Genomic DNA, 19,185 nt, shown 5'->3' with positions numbered 1-19,185 from the left:
TTTGTAGGGGAGGGAGCAGCGTCAAGGGAAGCTTTCTGGTCTTGTTTTGTAATAAGAGATTTGACCATATTTTAAAGGCTAAGGTAGAGTAGGGAGGGCAAAGGCTGAAGATACAATTTTAATGATAAGGTTTAATTTCAGAACAAACATGAAGTGATAAGATCATGACATGAACAGAGCAGGAGGTTGGCTTGACAGGGAGGGAGCACCTCAACTGTAAGACAGGAAGACAGGTGAGGAAGAATAGGAATTGAACAAGTTATTACCTGATTACCCCAAATTTATATTAAAAAAAAAAACAACAGAATTCCCATACTGACTGGGAGGTGACTGATAGGAAGATTGAACAGAATGGCAGAGGTCTAATACAATTAATGAAGTAAATGAAAAAGAGAGTGGCCAAAGTGACCAAATAAATGCAGTGTAAGAAGTCCCAAAGTGCAAGCTTAGTGTTGAAATGTGAATTTGTAGTGCACCAGTACAAAATTGGTAAAAAACCTCTGTAGCAATACTCCTCTGAGAACTGCTACAGACCCTTCTCCCAGGGACTGAATACTCAGTGGAACCCAGAGCTCAAATGCTATAGAAACAAAATTTAATTTAGTTTTAGGATTTTGCCAAGTGGAAGGACACAAAGGTGAAGGCAACTGTTGAGAGAGAGTAGTTCAGATGATCAATCATGAAATCCAGGCCCTAAAAAGGAAGGAGGTTTGAAAGCCTGGTAGAAAATGGAGGGCTTAAAATGGACTGGAAATCAAGTAACAGTATAAAAGGAAATGAAGCTATGAACACGCTATACGGTTGGTTATACGTGGCCTGAAAACTACTTGATTTCCGATGCTGAGCAATTCTGGGTTTCAAGGTTCACGGTATTTCTGTGGATGGTGAGTGTCCAATGATCACAAAACATGTTACTGTGGTGGAGGTCCAATTAGTCGGAGGCCAGGGAACGGAATAGAATGATCATTTAAGTACATTATGTGACTGGGCAGACGTGGAAAGGTAAATCCAGTGTCTTCAGTGAATGCGGAAGAATGATAGGGTCAAGAAAGTATAGAGGGTGAGTTAGATGCTATGCAGTAATAGTTTCGGAAAGGGCACTGAGGGACTAGGACCATGAACGTCTGGCCTCCTATTCCTATATTTTCAGGGTGTTTTAACTGACAGAAAGTCCTCTAGAGAGAGAATATAGTGCCTTCTAGGAGAGTTAAATAAATGGAGAAAAGTGATGGAAGACATGAGAGTTTGTTGACCTGGGTCCCAGAGTACATAATGTAAAGGTCTGGGAGGAATGGTAACAAGATAGATCAGATGTACCAAGGAGGGCTAAGGCAGGACAGTAAAAGTATACAGTAAGACAGTTTTTTTTTTTAAGATTTTATTTATTTATTCATGAGAATACACAGAGAGGAGAGAGAGAGAGAGAGAGAGGCAGAGACACAGGCAGAGGGAGAAGCAGGCTTCATGCAGGGAGCCTGCTTCTCTCTCTCTCTGCCTCTCTCTCTGTATCTCTCATTCATAAATAAATAAAATCTTTAAAAAAATAAAAATAAAAAATAAATAAAATGGAACATTCTAAAGTAAAGAAAAAGCCCTCTACTGTGATTTTAGGTCTGGAAAAAATGGCTGAAATCTGGTCAGAAATGTGGAATCTAAATTATTTTCAACTTTATACTGAATAAAACATGTCAGACTAAAATACTTTCACCCACCTTATATTCAAAGAATATAAAGCTTACGCACGTGCATCATAGATACACCTACACTGAATTACTTCAGAACAGACTTTTTTCCACTTCTTTCAAAACTCATCTCTGACAAGCCTTGAAAGGAAGTACAGTTAAGAGTGTAATTGGCCCTAGCATCTAGTATTACACCTCTCTAGGGCCTGGCATAGAACACACATGAGAACTATTAGAGATCTGCTATATTACAGGGAACATAATCTTCATAGAAACTGTCACTGGAAAAAAAAAATACCACAACCATGCAAATGTAATATGCAGCCTTTTATCTTGGCTTTCTAAAATTACTACTATAAAAACAATTTATACAAAATTAACAGAAAAAGTGTCTATAAACCTGCTAGAGTGATTTTATAAAAATGTGTTACTTTCAAATAGACCAGAAGTGTTAACTGTAGGTTTACTTTCCATTTAATACCTAACTATAGATTTTGAGAACAATTTAAATCCATAAACATACATCTATATTAAAAATTGAGCTATCAAAAACAATATAACTTTTTAGACAAATCTATAACTAATTATTAATGTTCACAAATTTAGAAATAAATCTTCAAATTCTATTTCCTATTTTTTATATGCATATATAGTACTAAGCTAAATCTCACATAAGCACTAGAGACTTAGAAAATCAAATCTGTAATTGTTTAACAAACTTAAATTATTATAATTAGCAAAGATATTACATTTGCTTTGACATAAGGTTTAAGACTAGAATAAGAAAAAAAGCAAATTTAAGGAGTATTAATAATAAAAGCAGTAATGATCTTTAAATGATACTTTAGGGATGCCTGGGTGGCTCAGCGGTTGCGCACCTGCCTTCGGGCACCTGCCTTCGGCTCGAGTCATGATCCCAGGATCCGGGATCGAGTCCCACCATCGGGCTCCCTGCGAGGAGCCTGCTTCTCCCTCTGCCTCTCTCTCTCTCAGTCTATGTCTCTCATGAATAAACAAATAAATACATCTTAAAAACAAGCAAACAAACTTCATTTACAGTATACTTCAAAACTCATTTTTAAAAGTCTGGTCTAAAATAGTGCATTAGTTAAATTAAAGAACATCCATATTAATAAAAATTTTAGTATATATTATATATTTTTGTTTTTGTTTTAATGTGTATATATTAATAAAGAGGACTAGAAGAAATTCACCAAGATATTAACCCTAGATAATAGGATTTGTTTCTTTTTCCTCATACTTAAAAAAACAACACAAAACAAAACTGTAACAGAAAACGAGAGTCCTTTAAATAGTCTGGATTGTGCTAAGTGATATGGGAAAATACTCACTATAAAATGTGGACACAGAAAATTACCTATATAATATGATTTCACTTTGGTACAAAAGTGTGTCTCTTAATGGGATTAAGGTTAATTTCTATTCTCTTTATTATTCTTTTTTACAACATAATCAGAAAGATATTACTTAAAATCATAATTTTGTCATGTTCTCTTACCTGAAGGTACCAAAGAATCTTGTTCGATAATTCTTGCAGAGGCCAAATCACTGATAATATACTGTAACCTTAAATGTCTGAATACTGACACAAATGGTTTTCCTTGTTCGGTTTCAAGGAAGGTCATACCTTCAAAATCTATAAAAAACAGTTTAAATCAATAGGCATTCTTTTCAAATGTATCTAATTTTATTCCTAAATGTTTTTATGGGCAGGGAGACACAGACACACAGACACATGTATGTCTATCAGAATACAAATAAGCTACTTTACAAAGATTATACACACCTGTGGTGTATGGATAAAAACCTGGGAAAGATTTAGGAAGAAGCCCCAGGAAACTAATTTTGGTCCCAAGTGGCCTTTGGGCTGAGAATTCACTTGTGTACCTTGTTTCTGGAGTTTGGAGCTTCCAGTGCAGCAAGGTTTGGAAAAAGAAGGCTTGAGAATGGTAGTTAGGGTTACGGTCTCTCACCAGAAACCTTCTCTCAGAGACTGAACACTCTAGTGGAACCCAGAGCTCGAATGCCAAACACAGGACATGCATGGGTTTGTCTTTTGGGATTCATCTAATTTATGCTTTAGCTACATGTGATGAACACTACTAGTTAATATGTTAATTCTCTATCATAGTACCAAATAAGATACAAAGACACTATAGCCACAAGGATAGTATTTATTATTAAAACAATTCAAGTTTATGAAGTATGTGAATTTTTTCTTTTAGGGAGAATTTCAGGTTATTTCTAAAAATAGTTGCTCTCAGTTGTATTCAAATGTGCTTTCATGAGTGTGAAGGAAAGGTCTAGTTCCTACTATCATATAGAAACTTGTGCAAAAGCCCTAGCCTATTTTCTATTAAAAAGGGATACCCATGTGAGCATACTCTGTGCTGCTATTAAGGATGGAGAAAAAAGTTGAGTTGCTACTGTTATCTATTATGGCTAAAACTATGTTTCACATGGAACACAGTACTGTGAACAAGAAAGTAGATGATGTCCACTAAAATAATTTTTTCCTGAAATCAGCAAAAAGACAGTCTATTTAATGAAAAGTATTTTCATAATTTTCTAATTTTTACCCCATACATTTTTTGTATTCCTTTGGTGTCTGCTCAGAGTCAAAGTAAACAAAAAAGCAGTAAATTCATTTTAAAAATTAAGTTAACTTTGCTTACTTATGTGGAGTTAACGTCCTTTTTTTAAGGATAACATTAGTTCTAGTGTTCATATGTTGAATCAAATGTGCCAATTCATGGGCTGTACTATGAATACCATTATGGTCTTACAGATGCCCCATCACATGAACAAGTAATAAAAATCTAATACCTGGAGTGGGCACCTGGGTGGCTCATTCTGTTGAGTGTCTGACTCATGATTTAGGCTTGGATCATGATCTCAGGGTCGTGAGATTAGGCCCAAGTCAGGCTCTATGCTCAGCAGACAATCTGCTTGAGATTCTGTCTCCCTCTCTCTTTAGCCCTCCTTCCCAGTTCATGCACATGCGCACTCTCTCTTAAATAAATCTTAAAAAAAAAAAAATCTAATACTAGATCATCTAGAAATCTGGAAATTATCTCATGAAGCCCTTTTTTCAAGAGTATAGAAAAGATTAGCCAATTTACTTTTGTAAGAATTCATGAATTAAAAATATATTTTAAAGATTGTAGCTGGCCAAGTATAGCCATATTAATTGCACTAGCCAAGTTCAATGGCAGTCCCTATGAATAACTGTGTAGAACAAAGTCTAAATTTCCACTGTTTCTTGTAGTCCTGAGCAATGTATATGAAAAGTCAAATAATTAATAAAACCTAAGAGAAATGTCTCAAAATATAATGGGACAGGGGACTACAAGTGGTTTTTCTGTCCTATTTCCTGAGTCCTCACCACTTTGATAATTTTTTAAAAAGATTTATTTATTTGAGAGAGACTGAGAAAGAGAGTTGGGGGGGAAGGGCAGTGGGAGAGAGAGAATCTCAAGCAGACCACCTGCTAAGCTCAGAGCCTGATGGGGGGGATTGATCCCATGACCCTGAGACATGACCTGAGCCAAAATCAAGAGTCAGACCCTCAACCAATGGAGCCACCCAGGCTCCCCTCTCTTTGATCATTTTAAAACCATATGACATGGGACGCCTGGGTGGCTGAGTGGTTGAGCATCTGCCTTTGGCTCAGGGCGTGATTCCAAGGTCCTGGGATTGAGTGCCACAACAGGCCCCCTGCAGGGAACCTGCTTCTCCCTCTGCCTGAGTCTCTGGCTCTCTCTCCCTGGCTCTCTCTCTCTCTCTCTCTGGCTCTCATGAATTTTTTTTCTTTAAAATAAAAATAAAACTGTATGACATGACCTTAAAAGTCCTCACTGAAACACAAGGCATCATACATTTTGTTTTATGCAATAAGTGTCTCCCTGAAAAGTTATCTAAAACTGTGTACTTCTACACGACTGAGGCCAGAATGAAGAGCGTAGAGGAAAAATCTTAATGGGACTGCTGGAGTTCAAATGAGCATAAGTTTCTGTTGGGATTCACCTAACAGCTCCCCAGTTTCCAGAGTGCCTTTGTCTTTTTAGCTTCTCCAACACCTCCTTAACCTCTTTCAGTTGTTCTCTCTCTCCATTTGGTTTTTTGTTTAAATTTTCTCCTCTATAACTTCTCTAATGCCTCTTTAATTGCCATAATGTAGCTCTAAAGTATAATTTAAAATATAAGTTTAGAATTTTGTTCTTCAAGGCAATCAAGTTAGGTTTTTTTGGTATGGTCCTTTGTATTTTTGGTTCATGAGCTTGACAGGAAAATAACTTATCTGGCTCTGAGTTAGGAAATCTCTCTGTATAAAATAACTTCACAAAATTTATTTAAATAAGACATAAAGAGCACTAGATTTTAAATTAAGAACTTCTACTCATCAAAAGATATCCGTAAGAAAGCAAGAAGGCAATCTACAAACTAGAAGATAAATGACAAAGGATTGGTTATCAGGAATAAAGAATGCCTATTGTGTTATTAAGAAAACACAAATATGATATTAAAATAGGAAAAAGAATGGATATTTCACAGAAGAGGAAACATATGGCTAATAAACATGTAAAGAACTGTTCAATCTCCTCAAGGAAATGACAAATTAAGACCACAATATGAAACTGTCCAATAACAACTAAAATCAGATGCTATGTTGTCCAGTGGTGCTAGAGATGGCCTGCACTGGCTTATAAGAGCTGATGGTGTGTATTTCTTAACTCTGCGTTCAATGTCAGTGATATCATGTTGGTAGCTTGGAATCAGCCACATTGGGAGAATTTGTATCATGGAAATTTAAAAAACTGCAAATCAGGGATTATTTTTTCAGAGACCACCTTACTAGTACACCACTATGTTACATATATTAAGACATACATGCATAATACAATAACATTTTCTTAAGGGAATAATAAACACAAAATTCAAGATAGTGGTTGGGAAAGTCAGAGGAAACAACAGGAGAGAAGCACAAGTAACTGAAGTTACTAATGTTCTAGTACTTGAAGATTAGTTTGTGGGGGTTCAGTATATTATTAAAAATAAAAAACGTGGCCATCCATGGACCAAAAATGACCATGAACTAATAAGGATTATGATTTATCCACTTCTTTGTACCTAAAAAATTTTTCTCTATTATCTGTTCTAGCAAAGTAAAAAATAAATACACTGCATGTTCCCTCTGTCCCAATAAGAAAGAATTTAATGGCAGCTGATCTTAATGAATTTTAGAACGATTTTCTCTAAGAATCCAACAAAACTTATGAGAACTTATGGAAGTTCTCACTCTGCAAAATGCATGCAACACACACATACCTGTAAAGTTGTGCATGTTCTTTTGGGGTTAGTGATACACTGAGGCCTGTAGATGGGCCCCCCAAGCCCGAGTTAAGAACTGTTGCTTGATAGGGCTAATGTGTTAGGGAAAATTCAATGTAGTCAAATAAAAGATGAATGTAATCACCAAGACCTGTTGGTGATAAAATGGGAAAAATAATAGTTTGGGGGAATCAAACTATGGTGTTAGTTCGAGGGAAAATAATTGTTAATACTTGGCAAGGCATTTTTCTTATTTTTACTTTTCTCAATTTATATTAGGGGCTGATGTAGATAACTGCTTACTGTCCTCACCAGATCTAAAATTCTCTAGGTCTACAAATAAGTTAGAACCTGATTTTAATAAATTTCAATTAAAAAGGCCCAAAAAACAAATTCTCAAAAGTTTCAGGCATACCTTTTCTCCTCTTAGAAAACCAGACATCTGTTTCAGTCAAAAGCTGTTTTAAAGATCCATTCCATGAAGGCACAAGTTGAAGGAACATCCACTTAAATTTAAGAAAAAAATTACAAGATTTCATGTTACAATTTTACATTCAAACTGCTTCCACCTTAAAACATAGTATCTAAAAAATTTAATTTCCAATACATGCAGTTGAAAGAAGTAGAACTATTATGTGATATGCTTACAAGCTTTAAATTCATCATGGCTTTGGACTACCTGGGTGGTTCAATTGGTTAAGCATCTGATTCTTGACTTCAGCTCAAGTCATGATGTCAGGGTTGTGAGATCAAGCCTTGCACTGGGCTCCTCGTTGGATGTGGAGCCTGCTTAAGAATCTCTCTCCCTCTCCCTCTTCCTTTGCCCCTCTGCCCCTCTCTCCCATTCTCCCTCTCTAGGAGAAAAAAAAAATCATCATGGCTTTAATTGTGGTCCAAAGATAAAAACTGGGATCCCTGGGTGGCGCAGCGGTTTGGCGCCTGCCTTTGGCCCAGGGCGTGATCCTGGAGACCCGGGATCGAATCCCACGTCGGGCTCCCGGTGCTTGGAGCCTGCTTCTCCCTCTGCCTATGTCTCTGCCTCTCTCTCTCTCTGTGACTATCATAAATAATAAAAAAAAATTAAAAAAACAAAAAACAAAAAACAAAGATAAAAACTAAAACAGTGTGTGATAAAGAATGATCAAATTCCTAAAAAATATGGCCTCAAACACAGTATAGTTACACAAATTAAAATGGTAAAGGTTGGGCAGCCCAGGTGGCTCAGCGGTTTAGTGCCTGCCTTCGGCCCAGGGCCTGATCCTGGAGTCCCAGGATCGAGTCCCACGTCAGGCTCCCAGCATGGAGTCTGCTCCTCCTACTGTCTGTGTCTCTGCCTCTCTCAAGAATAAATAAAATCTTAAAAAAAAAAAGAGGGAAAGGTTTTATATATGTTACATTAGTCATTTTACACTAATTTATTCTACTCAACTCAATTTTGCAAAATATTGTGTAAAGTTATAAAAACAATCTTAATTATCTAATAATAATTTAGTAGATTATTTAATAATCGTCTATTAAACAAGGGAAAAAGGAGTTTCTTACTGTTTTATCCTGGTCCTGCCAATTAATAGCTGGACAAATTACCTAATATCTCTGGGCCTTAATTTTTTCATTTATAAAATGAGCATGATACTTCATGGGACACTGAGAATTATTTTTTTTTTAAGATTTTATTTATTCATGAGAGACAGAAAAAGAGAGAGGCAGAGACATAGGCAGAGGGAGAAGCAGGCTCCATGCAGGGAGCCCCATGTGGGACTCGATCCCGGGACCCCAGGATCACGGCTTGAGCCAAAGGCAGACACTCAATTGCTGAGCCACCCAGGCTCCCCATACATTGAAAGAATTATTAGGTGTAACTTACTTTGAATAGTGCCTGGCACAGAGTAAGCACTTATCATTACTGGCATAAAAGCAATTACAACAATAGGAAACAAAGAATGCTACCAGTGGCTCAGAGATAGAAATGGGCTGTCCACCCTTCAATGACTGCATAACTAAGTTACTAAACTTCCTTGAAAAAAACCAAACAAACAGTAATAGAATCTCATCCCTACCACAAAAACAAGCAATTGCAATAATATAACTTAGAAGATGTCTCATTCCCTAATTTCAAAGCTGTGTTAAACGGAGATTGTATTGCTAGGGCCAAAAGGTTAGCGGCAAAATTATTCAGTGGGAAAAGCAATGGACTAGGACTCACAAACCTGGGTTCTACCTCAAATCTGTCAGTAACTATAAGAGTTCTAAGTCCTACCATCTACAGAACAAGAATGATAGCTGATTTGTCTCTTCAGAGTTATAAAAATAAAAATGTTAAAACGTTTCAAATGGATGAAATAAAACATGTGCCTGAAGTACAAATAAGGTCTTTAAAAAATTTCACCATTTTCTAGAAAAAGTGAAATTTTCATCATGAAGTCATTACTTCAACTTTCAAAACATTTCTAAAAACCATATAAATTAACATTTCTGATTATGTAAATAATACATCCTCATGGTTGAAAAAAATCTGGGAAAAAAACAGAAACATATTCCTAGGATAGAAAAGTGTATGTGAAACCAAACAAAAGAAACAGGATGGGAGCTCTCATGGCCCAGCACTTGTCATCAATGCAGACCCAACAGTAAGACAGGTGCCTCACATTTCCAATAGGAAGAAACCTACTTTACTACTCTAGCAGGAAAAAGGAAGAATTTCTCCTTGTCCAGCAACAAGCTCAGCCAATAAGAAGACACCACAACTCAGACAACAAGGAACTCACTTTCCTCCAACAGACTTTCATTCAAAGCAGCCCCTCCCAAATTCTTTTTTTTTTTTTATTTTTTTTTAAATTTTTATTTATTTATGATAGTCACAGAGAGAGAGAGGCAGAGACACAGGCAGAGGGAGAAGCAAGCTCCATGCACCGGGAGCCCGATGTGGGATTCGATCCCGGGTCTCCAGAATCGCGCCCCGGGCCAAAGGCAGGCGCCAAACCGCTGCGCCTCCCAGGGATCCCCCTATCTTTTCTCTATAATGTTCCTTTCCTTTGAGGTCTGGAGTTGCCTATGGTTTGTCATAGCATACATGTCACAAATTGCAATTCCTCTACTATTCCCAAATAAATCCATTTTGCTGGTAAAATAACTGGCTATTATACTTTTAAGGTTGACAAGTATAAAGAATGAAATTAAAATCACTCATGACAGCAAATCCCTAAACAAATAATTTTTTTAACATTATGGCATATTTCCTCTTACATTTACACCATTCCTTTTTCCCCGGATACTAGCTGTTTCTAATTTTTCACTATTGTAAGTAATGCTGAGGTGATGCCCTTACATATTATGTCAATACCTTTTTAAGAGCTGTGTATACATCCATCTCCACTTGCATCACAAATAAGTTAGATGAGCCAATGAGCTGTTTCATGACATTTATACTAGAAAAGATAAAGCAGAGGTAGAGTTTATTCTTGTGCAGACTAAAATACTCTGGTGGAATTAAAAAATTTTAATTCTTTCTTATGAAAAGAAAATGTGGAATTAAAAATTATATCAGTCTTTTTGCCCAAGACGGAAGAATCTTAGACAGAAACAACCTACGTGAACACAAGGATACTTTTAATTCAGACAGTATACTATGAAAGGTCTTTCTTTGAACAGGAAAACAAAGAGCTTTGATCTGCTAATTAACCCAGTTAAAACAAGGTTCTCCATGAGATAACTTTTAGTATGCTCTGATAAAGTGGCAGGGTTCTTATAGGTCTTTCTTGCCCATTCATTGTTGTTTTTTGTTGTTGTTTTTTTTTAAGACATGTCAAAATTTCACTGAAATGTCTATTATCTTCAAAGTAACCTTTAACATCAAAGCCTGAGAAAACTGCTTGGTCATAAAACATATTATTACTATTAATGAGTAAGATCAAGAAATATGTATTAGTGGAAAGGATATCACCAGCTGTTTTTCCCCCCTTCCTTTAAGCCATAAAAAGCCAGAAGGACATCTAGGTTTTTAAGATGACCACTACAATTTCTTTTTGAAAGAGCTCAATGAGAAATTATAAACAAGAAAAAAAAAAAAGTGTTTCTAATGATATTCAAACCAAACATAATGCAGAGCTTTGTTTATACCCTGATATCACTAGTAATACTTCTCAAACTTTTCTACCAAAGTACCTCTTAAGGGCAGAGGAAAGGAACGGACCCAGGAATACAAGAGATGGTCTAGCAATAAAAATAACACATTTACTACTTCTTGTATTTCATCTTTAAAGTTCAAAGAAACTTGAATTCTCTCTATTCCATATTGTATTTAAACATAAGAATGTTTGTCTTTTTCCTACTTGCCCACCCACCCCTGCAAAAAAAAAAAAAAAAAAAAAAAATTCAGTAAAATTGACATCACAGGGGATGTTTTGAGGGCAGAAACCATGAATTAATAATCTCTGAATCCTTCACAGCCCCTAACAGAGTACCTTCATATATAGTGGACATTCAGGAAGTATTTGTTGAAGGAAGGCAGGCAGGAAGGAATATATTCAAAAGGCCAACCTGACCATGAATTTAACTTCATTAGACCTAGTATAAAGTTTAAAACAATTTTCTTAAACCTAATTTTGCAGGGGTGCCTGGCTGGCTCAGTTGGTGAAGCATGTGACTCTTGATCTTAAGGTTGTGAGTTCAAACTCCATGTTCGGTGTGATTACTTAAAATAAAAATCTTTAAAACTTAATTTTGCAATGGTAAAGATGGTTTTTAAAACTTTTAGATTCTCTAAGAACCTAGCAAAAGTGAGGTAACACTTGATACTTTTCTATAGTTTTATATTAGCAGTAAGTTTTTATATTAAAATTGGTTAAAATAGTAGACATACATATTATTTTTTCATATTATTTATGACAAAGAAATTTGTGAAGCATTTCTTCAGTTCATAGATGTCAAGATACCTTTCATTAAATTGTTCACTTTTTCATAAGTAATATATTTTTGCATAAAGGAAATGCATACCTTAACAAATAAACATTATTTAGAATGATTAATTACAAAGTTATTTAAAATTAAAATACCTGAGTTCCTTAAAAAGTTCAACATTCTGGTGAGTCATCAAATTGTTCAGAAGCCATTCAAGGCACCTGAAATTAAAACATGGAATTATTTATTACATGATATGTAAATATATAATGTATTTATAACTTACTTAGTAGAACTTACAGTTAAAATAAAAAACAATTAGTCTTGCTAGAACATGCTCAAATTTTTAAATTAAACAACCAAAAATTTAGTATTGTTTTTGTCAGCAGTTATTAAGGAAATATTCTCTTTATATTAATAAGTGCATATCTAATTAAGAAAATCTCATTTCAGGTTTGAGTTACATCATTTATGAAAGTACTTGCATACTTCTATAACCTTCTTTGTAATTTGAAAATGGGTACTGAAATTCTCAGGAGTTAAAAACATTGCCAGTAGGTGTATTGATACAATGTCTATTATGCCTACTACTTAAAAAATATTAATAAAAAAAGACACTGTAAAGAGTGACCAGAGTTTTCATAAGCCACATATAAACATGTATAACCCACCCATGGTCACTTACATAGACAACACTTTCAAGAAATTTACTAATTTATCCAAATGTAAAACAGGACTTTAACAAAATTCTAGTCCTGTATCTTTTTTTTATTTCTTTCTTTTTTATAGCTATACATTCTCTTAAGAAACCAAAGCAGCCAAATTCCCACAAGTGGGATGGGAGGAAAAATAAAAAAGGTAACTCACTTTTTCTTTACAGAATCTAATCCATAGGTCCCTGCTGATGTGTAATAGCCACATACAGTTTTCACATTAATTGTTTCCTTCATTGTCTCACCACACTGCTGTATTAAACCATCCTGCAAATATAAATAAGCACTGGAAAGGCCCATTTCACATGGGAAAAATTAGCTCTGAATATGTGCTTTTACATATTAAAAAGTTAAAAAAAAAAAAAGGAGAAATGAAAGAAAACTCATCAAGTGTAGCAAGCCTAAATCTGAAGTCCAGTAAAAATACTGAAAAAAATCCAGCAAGTATTCAACTAAATACTTGGAATTGAAAAGCAGAATGGAGGGGGTAAAAAGCAGTAAGGTAGTAAAGTAACAGATGAACACTGCTATTCTTTCTTTTGTATTCTTCCCCTCTCCAGGACCGGCAAATTTAAGCACCATTCGGCCTGGTTCGCCTATTCTCTTTCAATTAAGATCTCTTAACATACTCAGTCAACCATGTGATGGAGCTAGGCAAGTGAACAGTATGAATCATCAGAAGTGTTTATAACTACAAAACACTTATCAATTTCTAAGAGATGTACCTAAAACAAATATATTATTATTTACATTGAAATATTAATCTGAAATGTTTAGATGTAAGATTTCAAATGAACTAATTTTATTCAATATATGAAAAAATGTTACTTTTTACCTAAATTTCTGAAATACATTCACCATGCAAGTATATTATTAAATTAGTTAGTGAAGTCATAAAGATAATGCAGAAAATGGATTTAGGACAAAACCAAAAGGACTAAAGTTAGAAAATAAAGTGTACTTGTTGAAAATTAAGTATTAAAAGGATCACAGCATGTAAAAAATCAAATGATTTCAACTAAGTATATTGAGCAAGCTATTTACTAATACTTCACACAGATCAGCATACAAATGTCACAGAAAAGGAAACAATTAACTTTTTCTAAAGATCAAAATAAAGTACTAACTCTGTTAGGATTTTAAACTTACCTGGAAGTCATTTGAGACTACCTGCCCCCCTCTAGCTCCTTCCGCTTTCCTCTTAATATCTTGTCTGTCACCAAGTCCGTGGATTATCCCGGATTAATCTTTCTGTGATCCAGTTTTTACTCTCCATGCTTATCACTACTGCCCAACCTTAGACCCTCACTTGGACTACTGCAGTAAGATTACTCATCTTTTCTTCAATACATCCTTCACATGATTTCTGAAGTATTCTTTCTAAAACATAACTGTCTTTCCTCTGATCATTATCTTCCAAAAGGGGGCACATGGGTGGCTCAGTCAGTTGGGCACCCAACTTTTGTTTCGTTTCGGGTCATGGCCTCACGAGTCATACAATCAAGCTGGACATGAGGCTCTGAGCTCATCAGCAAGTCTGCTTGAGGATTCTCTCCCTCAGCCCTATCTCCCACTCACATGCACACTCTCTCTCAAATAATTAAATTTTTTTCTTTAAAAATTTTACTTTTATCTATTTTTTGTTGTTGTTATTTATCTATTTTTAAAGATTTTATTTATTCACGAGAGACATAAAGAGAAAGGCAGAGACACAGGCAGAGAGAAGAGGCTCCATACAGGAAGCCTGATGTGGGACTCGATCCTAGGACTCTGGGATCACGCCCTGAGCCAAAGACAGATGCTCAACCACTGAACCACCCAGGTGTCCCTCTTTAAAGATTTTATTTGACAGAGAGAGAGTGAGAGAGCACAAGCAGGGGAAGGGGCAGAGGGAGAAACAGGCTCCCCTGCTCAGCAGGGAGAGAAACAGGGCTCAATTCCAGGACCCCGGGATCATGACCTGAGCCAAAGGCCAACGCTTAATCAACTGAGCCACCGAGGCATCCCACAGAAGTTTTTAATTTTAATGAAGACCAGTTTATCAGTTATTTCTTTCATGGTTCATGCTTTTGGTGTTGTTTCTATAAATCATTACTATAAAAATAAAAATAAAATAAAATGCCCAATATATTAATATTTTTTAAAAAATCTTCCAAAAGTACCTACATACAAAGTCAAAACTTCTTAAAAGGTATAGAGGGATTTTCACAATCTGGCCTTGCTGCCTTCTCTACAACCCTTCTTAAACATTGTGTAAGCTAAAGAGCTTATATGTGCTTATCTCTGTGCTAGAGCCATATCCCACTCAGATTCTCTGATCCTCCACTGTTTCACATCTTACATCTGTATAAAAAGCTTCCTTCCGCTCTTCTTTCTTTGCAAGATAAATACATTTTCAGTCTTCATGATTCAACTTCCTCTTCTGCACCACCAAATTGAACTGACCACTCCCTCTGTTCATCTGCTAAATCCTACAGGATGTTTATTACCATACCTATAACACCAGACATTTCTTTATTACTGGGTCCCACACACACATTTTTATATATATATATATTTTTTTTTCCCCCCACTCACACATTATATTGTGAGTTCCCTAAAGGTTGGGACTAGGTCTTAATTTACCTTTGGATTCCTATGTCTAGTTTGACACATTGCTCAATATACTTCTTCTGAAAGAACAAATCTGTCATTCTACCAATGGATTTTATATATTTGTGTGGTTTACCACAACAATTTCAAAATTAAGAAAAAGCTGACAAAGCACTCAATGCTTTTCAAACCCATGACCCATATGAATCAGTAATCTTAAGTGATCTGCTTGATAACAGTTAAATCATTAATGAACAGAAATCTGTAAATGGACTTAGACAAGTAAATTCTAACCACATTATAGTAATTCTAAGATATCCTACACTGAAATTGCTTGCATTCATCTTACACAGACACGATGACCCCCTTAGCTATAATAAATCGGTTTTCGTTAAGCATTTTATTTTATTAGTATTTTTTTTTTTTGGTTAAGCATTTTAAATGACTTATCACAAATGATATATTTACACATTTTATTTTATTCTAAAAACTAAAAAGCTAAGCTTTATTTTTGTTTTTAGAATAAATACTTTGAAACAAAGGTCCAACTGTGATCCTTTCTTTGAATAATGTGCATACTCACCAACTGCAACATACAAGCTGCTGCCAAAATGGCAATAACTCGACTGGGCTTTATTAAGACATCATCGCGATATAGTGACCCAAATGCAACCTGTAGTGCTGAAAACAAAAGTAGACATAGGGAATGAAATAAGAACAGTATCTATAAAAGTATTACTAAACTAACAACAACGATCATCTTCATACTCTAAGACATACATATAAATTTAGGATGTACATAAAAGGATAAGAGAAGTATCAATAATTAAAATGTTAGTAATGGTTATCGATTAATGGTGCTAATTTAATAACAGTGTTACAAATTTCCATTTATTCTACCTAACAGCTGGATTCTTCTGTATCTAATCTTGACAGAGATTAAGATATTAATCAGAATTAAGACACCCTTGGAGGGACACCTGGGTGGCTCAGTGGATAAGCATCTGCCTTTGGCTCAGGTCATGATCCCAGGGTCCTGGGATTAAGTCCCACATCAGGCTCCCCACAGGAAGCCTGCTTCTCCCTCTGCTTGTGTCTCTGCCTCTCTCTCTAGGTCTCTCATGAATAAATAAAATCTTAAAAAAAAAAAAGACACCCTTGGAAAAGTTTTATAAAGATACCCTGAGTAGACCAATCATTAAGTACACAGACCCCATGATACTCTTAACCCTGGTGCTTTCAGTGCTTCATTACTGGGGAGTGGGGAATAGCTCCAGGTCCTCTCCATGCCACACTCTCCCCCAGCCACCACAGCTATTTAGGCCTATCCTTCCTTCTCTCTATTGCCACTTTTGCATGTGTTTATACATATCCTTAACTTTTTTCTTTGCCTCCGTTTTAAGTACTGGGTACTTAACATTTGGATAAAGAGGGGAGCAGAGAATGAGCACTGGAACAGTAATTAGAAAAACTATAGGCCGACTGAGGTTCACTAAACTGCTAAAACCTAAAATAAGTCCCTAAATCCTTTAAGCCTCAGCTTCCTCATCTAAGAACTCGGAGCTCTAAAACACCAATTACATGAAAGTCTTCATACATGGGGAATACTTCACCCTACATCTTCCACATCCCAGGCAGATATATTTACAAGCTTAAGTAAGCAAACTGATAAGACCTACATGACTAAGTAGGTTAAGGACAGATAGAATAGAATTGATAAAAACTATGGAGCAAATCAACACAAAACTGTCACCCTGGCATATTAAATGGGGCTTTTTTCCTAGCCTACAAGGTTAGAAAAAAATATTTATTTTCTACCAAAAGAAAAAAAAAAGATTATGTTATAATTTTTGCATAATAGTAATTATGGTGGTGGTTACCTTCTATATCAATATTCTGGTCAGGAATCTCCAGTTCAATAATATTCATGCTGGATTCTTTCCAAGAACCACTGAACATACTAGAAAAGTAGCCAGACTTAAAAAAAGAAAAACAAAAAAAAAAAACCACGATTATCCAGTACTTTGTTTCTTCCAAATTACTTTCCCATTCCTAATTCCAAACAACTGTTCAATCAAAAAGAATACATATTATTTCAAGAGAAAAAGAATTGCTAAATATGTCTACAGGAAAAATGAAATTAAGGACACTTAAGGTATGTCAGAATACTTTGTTGAGCATTAATTTAATGAAAACTAAACCAAATTCTCATATTACTATCTGAACTGAATCCCTATATTACTATTTGAAACTTACATTAGCTTTTTACTTAGTTAAATCAATTTCTGCATCTTGTATATGCTTTCCTTATCAATGACATCCTAAATTCAAGCTTTGTAACACATATTTAAGACTCTCATAAACATCTGACAACACACAAGGTGAATACATAATTACATACTCAGAAGGAGTGAACCTTCATACTGTTGAATCCTTACTGTGTTAGTGGCTGTAAAGGGTCCAAACCAGTCCCGAGTCAGCATTAAAGGGATGTTCCCCAGAAATTAAGATAAATCCAAAGTTTAGTTTTACCCTAATCAGAAAATTCCAGAATGGACTTAAATTCTTGGAAAGGTACCAGAACAGATGAAGTCTTTAGTTACAATCTAGATGGCACCTCTCATAATTAGAATTACTTTGGAATAGATCAGATATTGACTAATTTTACAGAATACTTGAATGTATAAGGCACTGTGAATACAGCAGTAAACAAAATATTGTTTCACTCCTTAGAGGTCTTACTATATTTTAGCATTTGACTTGCACTATTATCAATACAGTTTCTCTTGAGAGGCAAAGCCTTCAGAGACGTACTCTCATCCTTAAATTCACAAAACTGCTTTCATAGATTAAAAAAAAAGAGGACATGGACCCTAGCCTCAAGTTGAGGCCACTGTTCTGATATATTCCCCAGGCTATATACTTCAAGCCAAAGTAAATTTATTCAAAAAAATCAAATAAAAACCATGATTAAAATGTTATCTTTTTTTTTAAATGTTATCGCTTTAAAATATTCGTACTGAAAATCTTGTACTATACTGTCTTACCAGTAATTACTGTCAAACAGTGAAGAAGGGAGAAAATATAAACTCCAGAGGATAAAAACTGAACTGTCCACTGTTCTATTCCCAGTGCCTAGAACAATGATTTGAAGAAAGAACAGATAGATTTGATGAAAAAATGAGTAAAATATTTGAGCCATTAAAGTGACTCTTTCATTTTGAAAGTTTTGAATCTTTAAATTAAATGAGGAGGCAGATAGTAATATTTTCAGCACACAAACCAAATATGTATATCAGCTGAATGAATTAGTTTGTATTTGTTGGGTCTGGTCTTTAATTTAGCTGCATTTTCCAGAAGAAAAGAATAAGTGTCAAAACTTCCCATTCATATTCAACCATAACTACAAATAACATTTCGGCTAAATTCATCCAATTTAAATAATTATATACAAATAAACAAATTCAGCAATTTCCCCTTTTTTCTCTTTTGTCAACAAAAGGCATCAATACAAGAACCTCATTGAAGTAATGACAAAAATTTGCTGGGCTGGTATGACAATAAATATTCAAAATCTGTTTTCTAGACCAAACTAAGTATATGCTGTATTTCTAATAAAACAAGACTTTGGAATGAGATGTTAGGACTTAAACAACTGTCCATGCAAAGTAGTGAAATGCAATTAGAAAGAACATGACTTGAAAGAGTTTGAGCTATTTTTAAATAACTACCTAGATTACTGAAATAGAAAAATACTTACTTGACATAAATATATTTTGTGTAAGTTCCACTCTTCTCCTAGAGCACAAATCTTAATGTCACTATTTTCACCATTCAAAAATAATGTTTGGTAAATATATTTGGATGTACTCTTTAATTTTTTCCTGTTAAAAGAAATGCAAATATAATATGTGTATTACTGAATGTTTTATTCATATTGCATAAAACAA

General features: G+C 35.0%; 1 protein-coding gene across 2 annotated transcripts in view; it reads right to left on the bottom strand.

The window, feature by feature from the left end:
* Positions 1 to 19,185, bottom strand: part of GMCL1 (germ cell-less 1, spermatogenesis associated) — a 56,680-nt gene that overhangs the window by 30,929 nt on the left and 6,566 nt on the right. Inside the window, exons 2-9 of one of the 2 annotated variants that reach the window (XM_038551514.1) lie at positions 18,996 to 19,119; positions 17,116 to 17,212; positions 15,819 to 15,916; positions 12,798 to 12,910; positions 12,086 to 12,151; positions 10,375 to 10,459; positions 7,450 to 7,540; positions 3,202 to 3,339 (exon numbers count right to left, since the gene is read on the bottom strand). In XM_038551514.1, the coding sequence (XP_038407442.1) occupies positions 3,202 to 3,339; positions 7,450 to 7,540; positions 10,375 to 10,459; positions 12,086 to 12,151; positions 12,798 to 12,910; positions 15,819 to 15,916; positions 17,116 to 17,212; positions 18,996 to 19,119 (812 nt within the window). Of the gene's footprint in view, positions 1 to 3,201; positions 3,340 to 7,449; positions 7,541 to 10,374; positions 10,460 to 12,085; positions 12,152 to 12,797; positions 12,911 to 15,818; positions 15,917 to 17,115; positions 17,213 to 18,995; positions 19,120 to 19,185 lie in introns of those variants that run through there. The other variant, XR_005366232.1, reaches the window with a different exon arrangement.

This window comes from Canis lupus, chromosome 10, assembly GCF_011100685.1.
Source record: "Canis lupus familiaris isolate Mischka breed German Shepherd chromosome 10, alternate assembly UU_Cfam_GSD_1.0, whole genome shotgun sequence".
Taxonomy (NCBI): Eukaryota; Metazoa; Chordata; class Mammalia; order Carnivora; family Canidae; genus Canis; species Canis lupus.
This window is presented reverse-complemented; position numbering and strand designations above follow the sequence as displayed.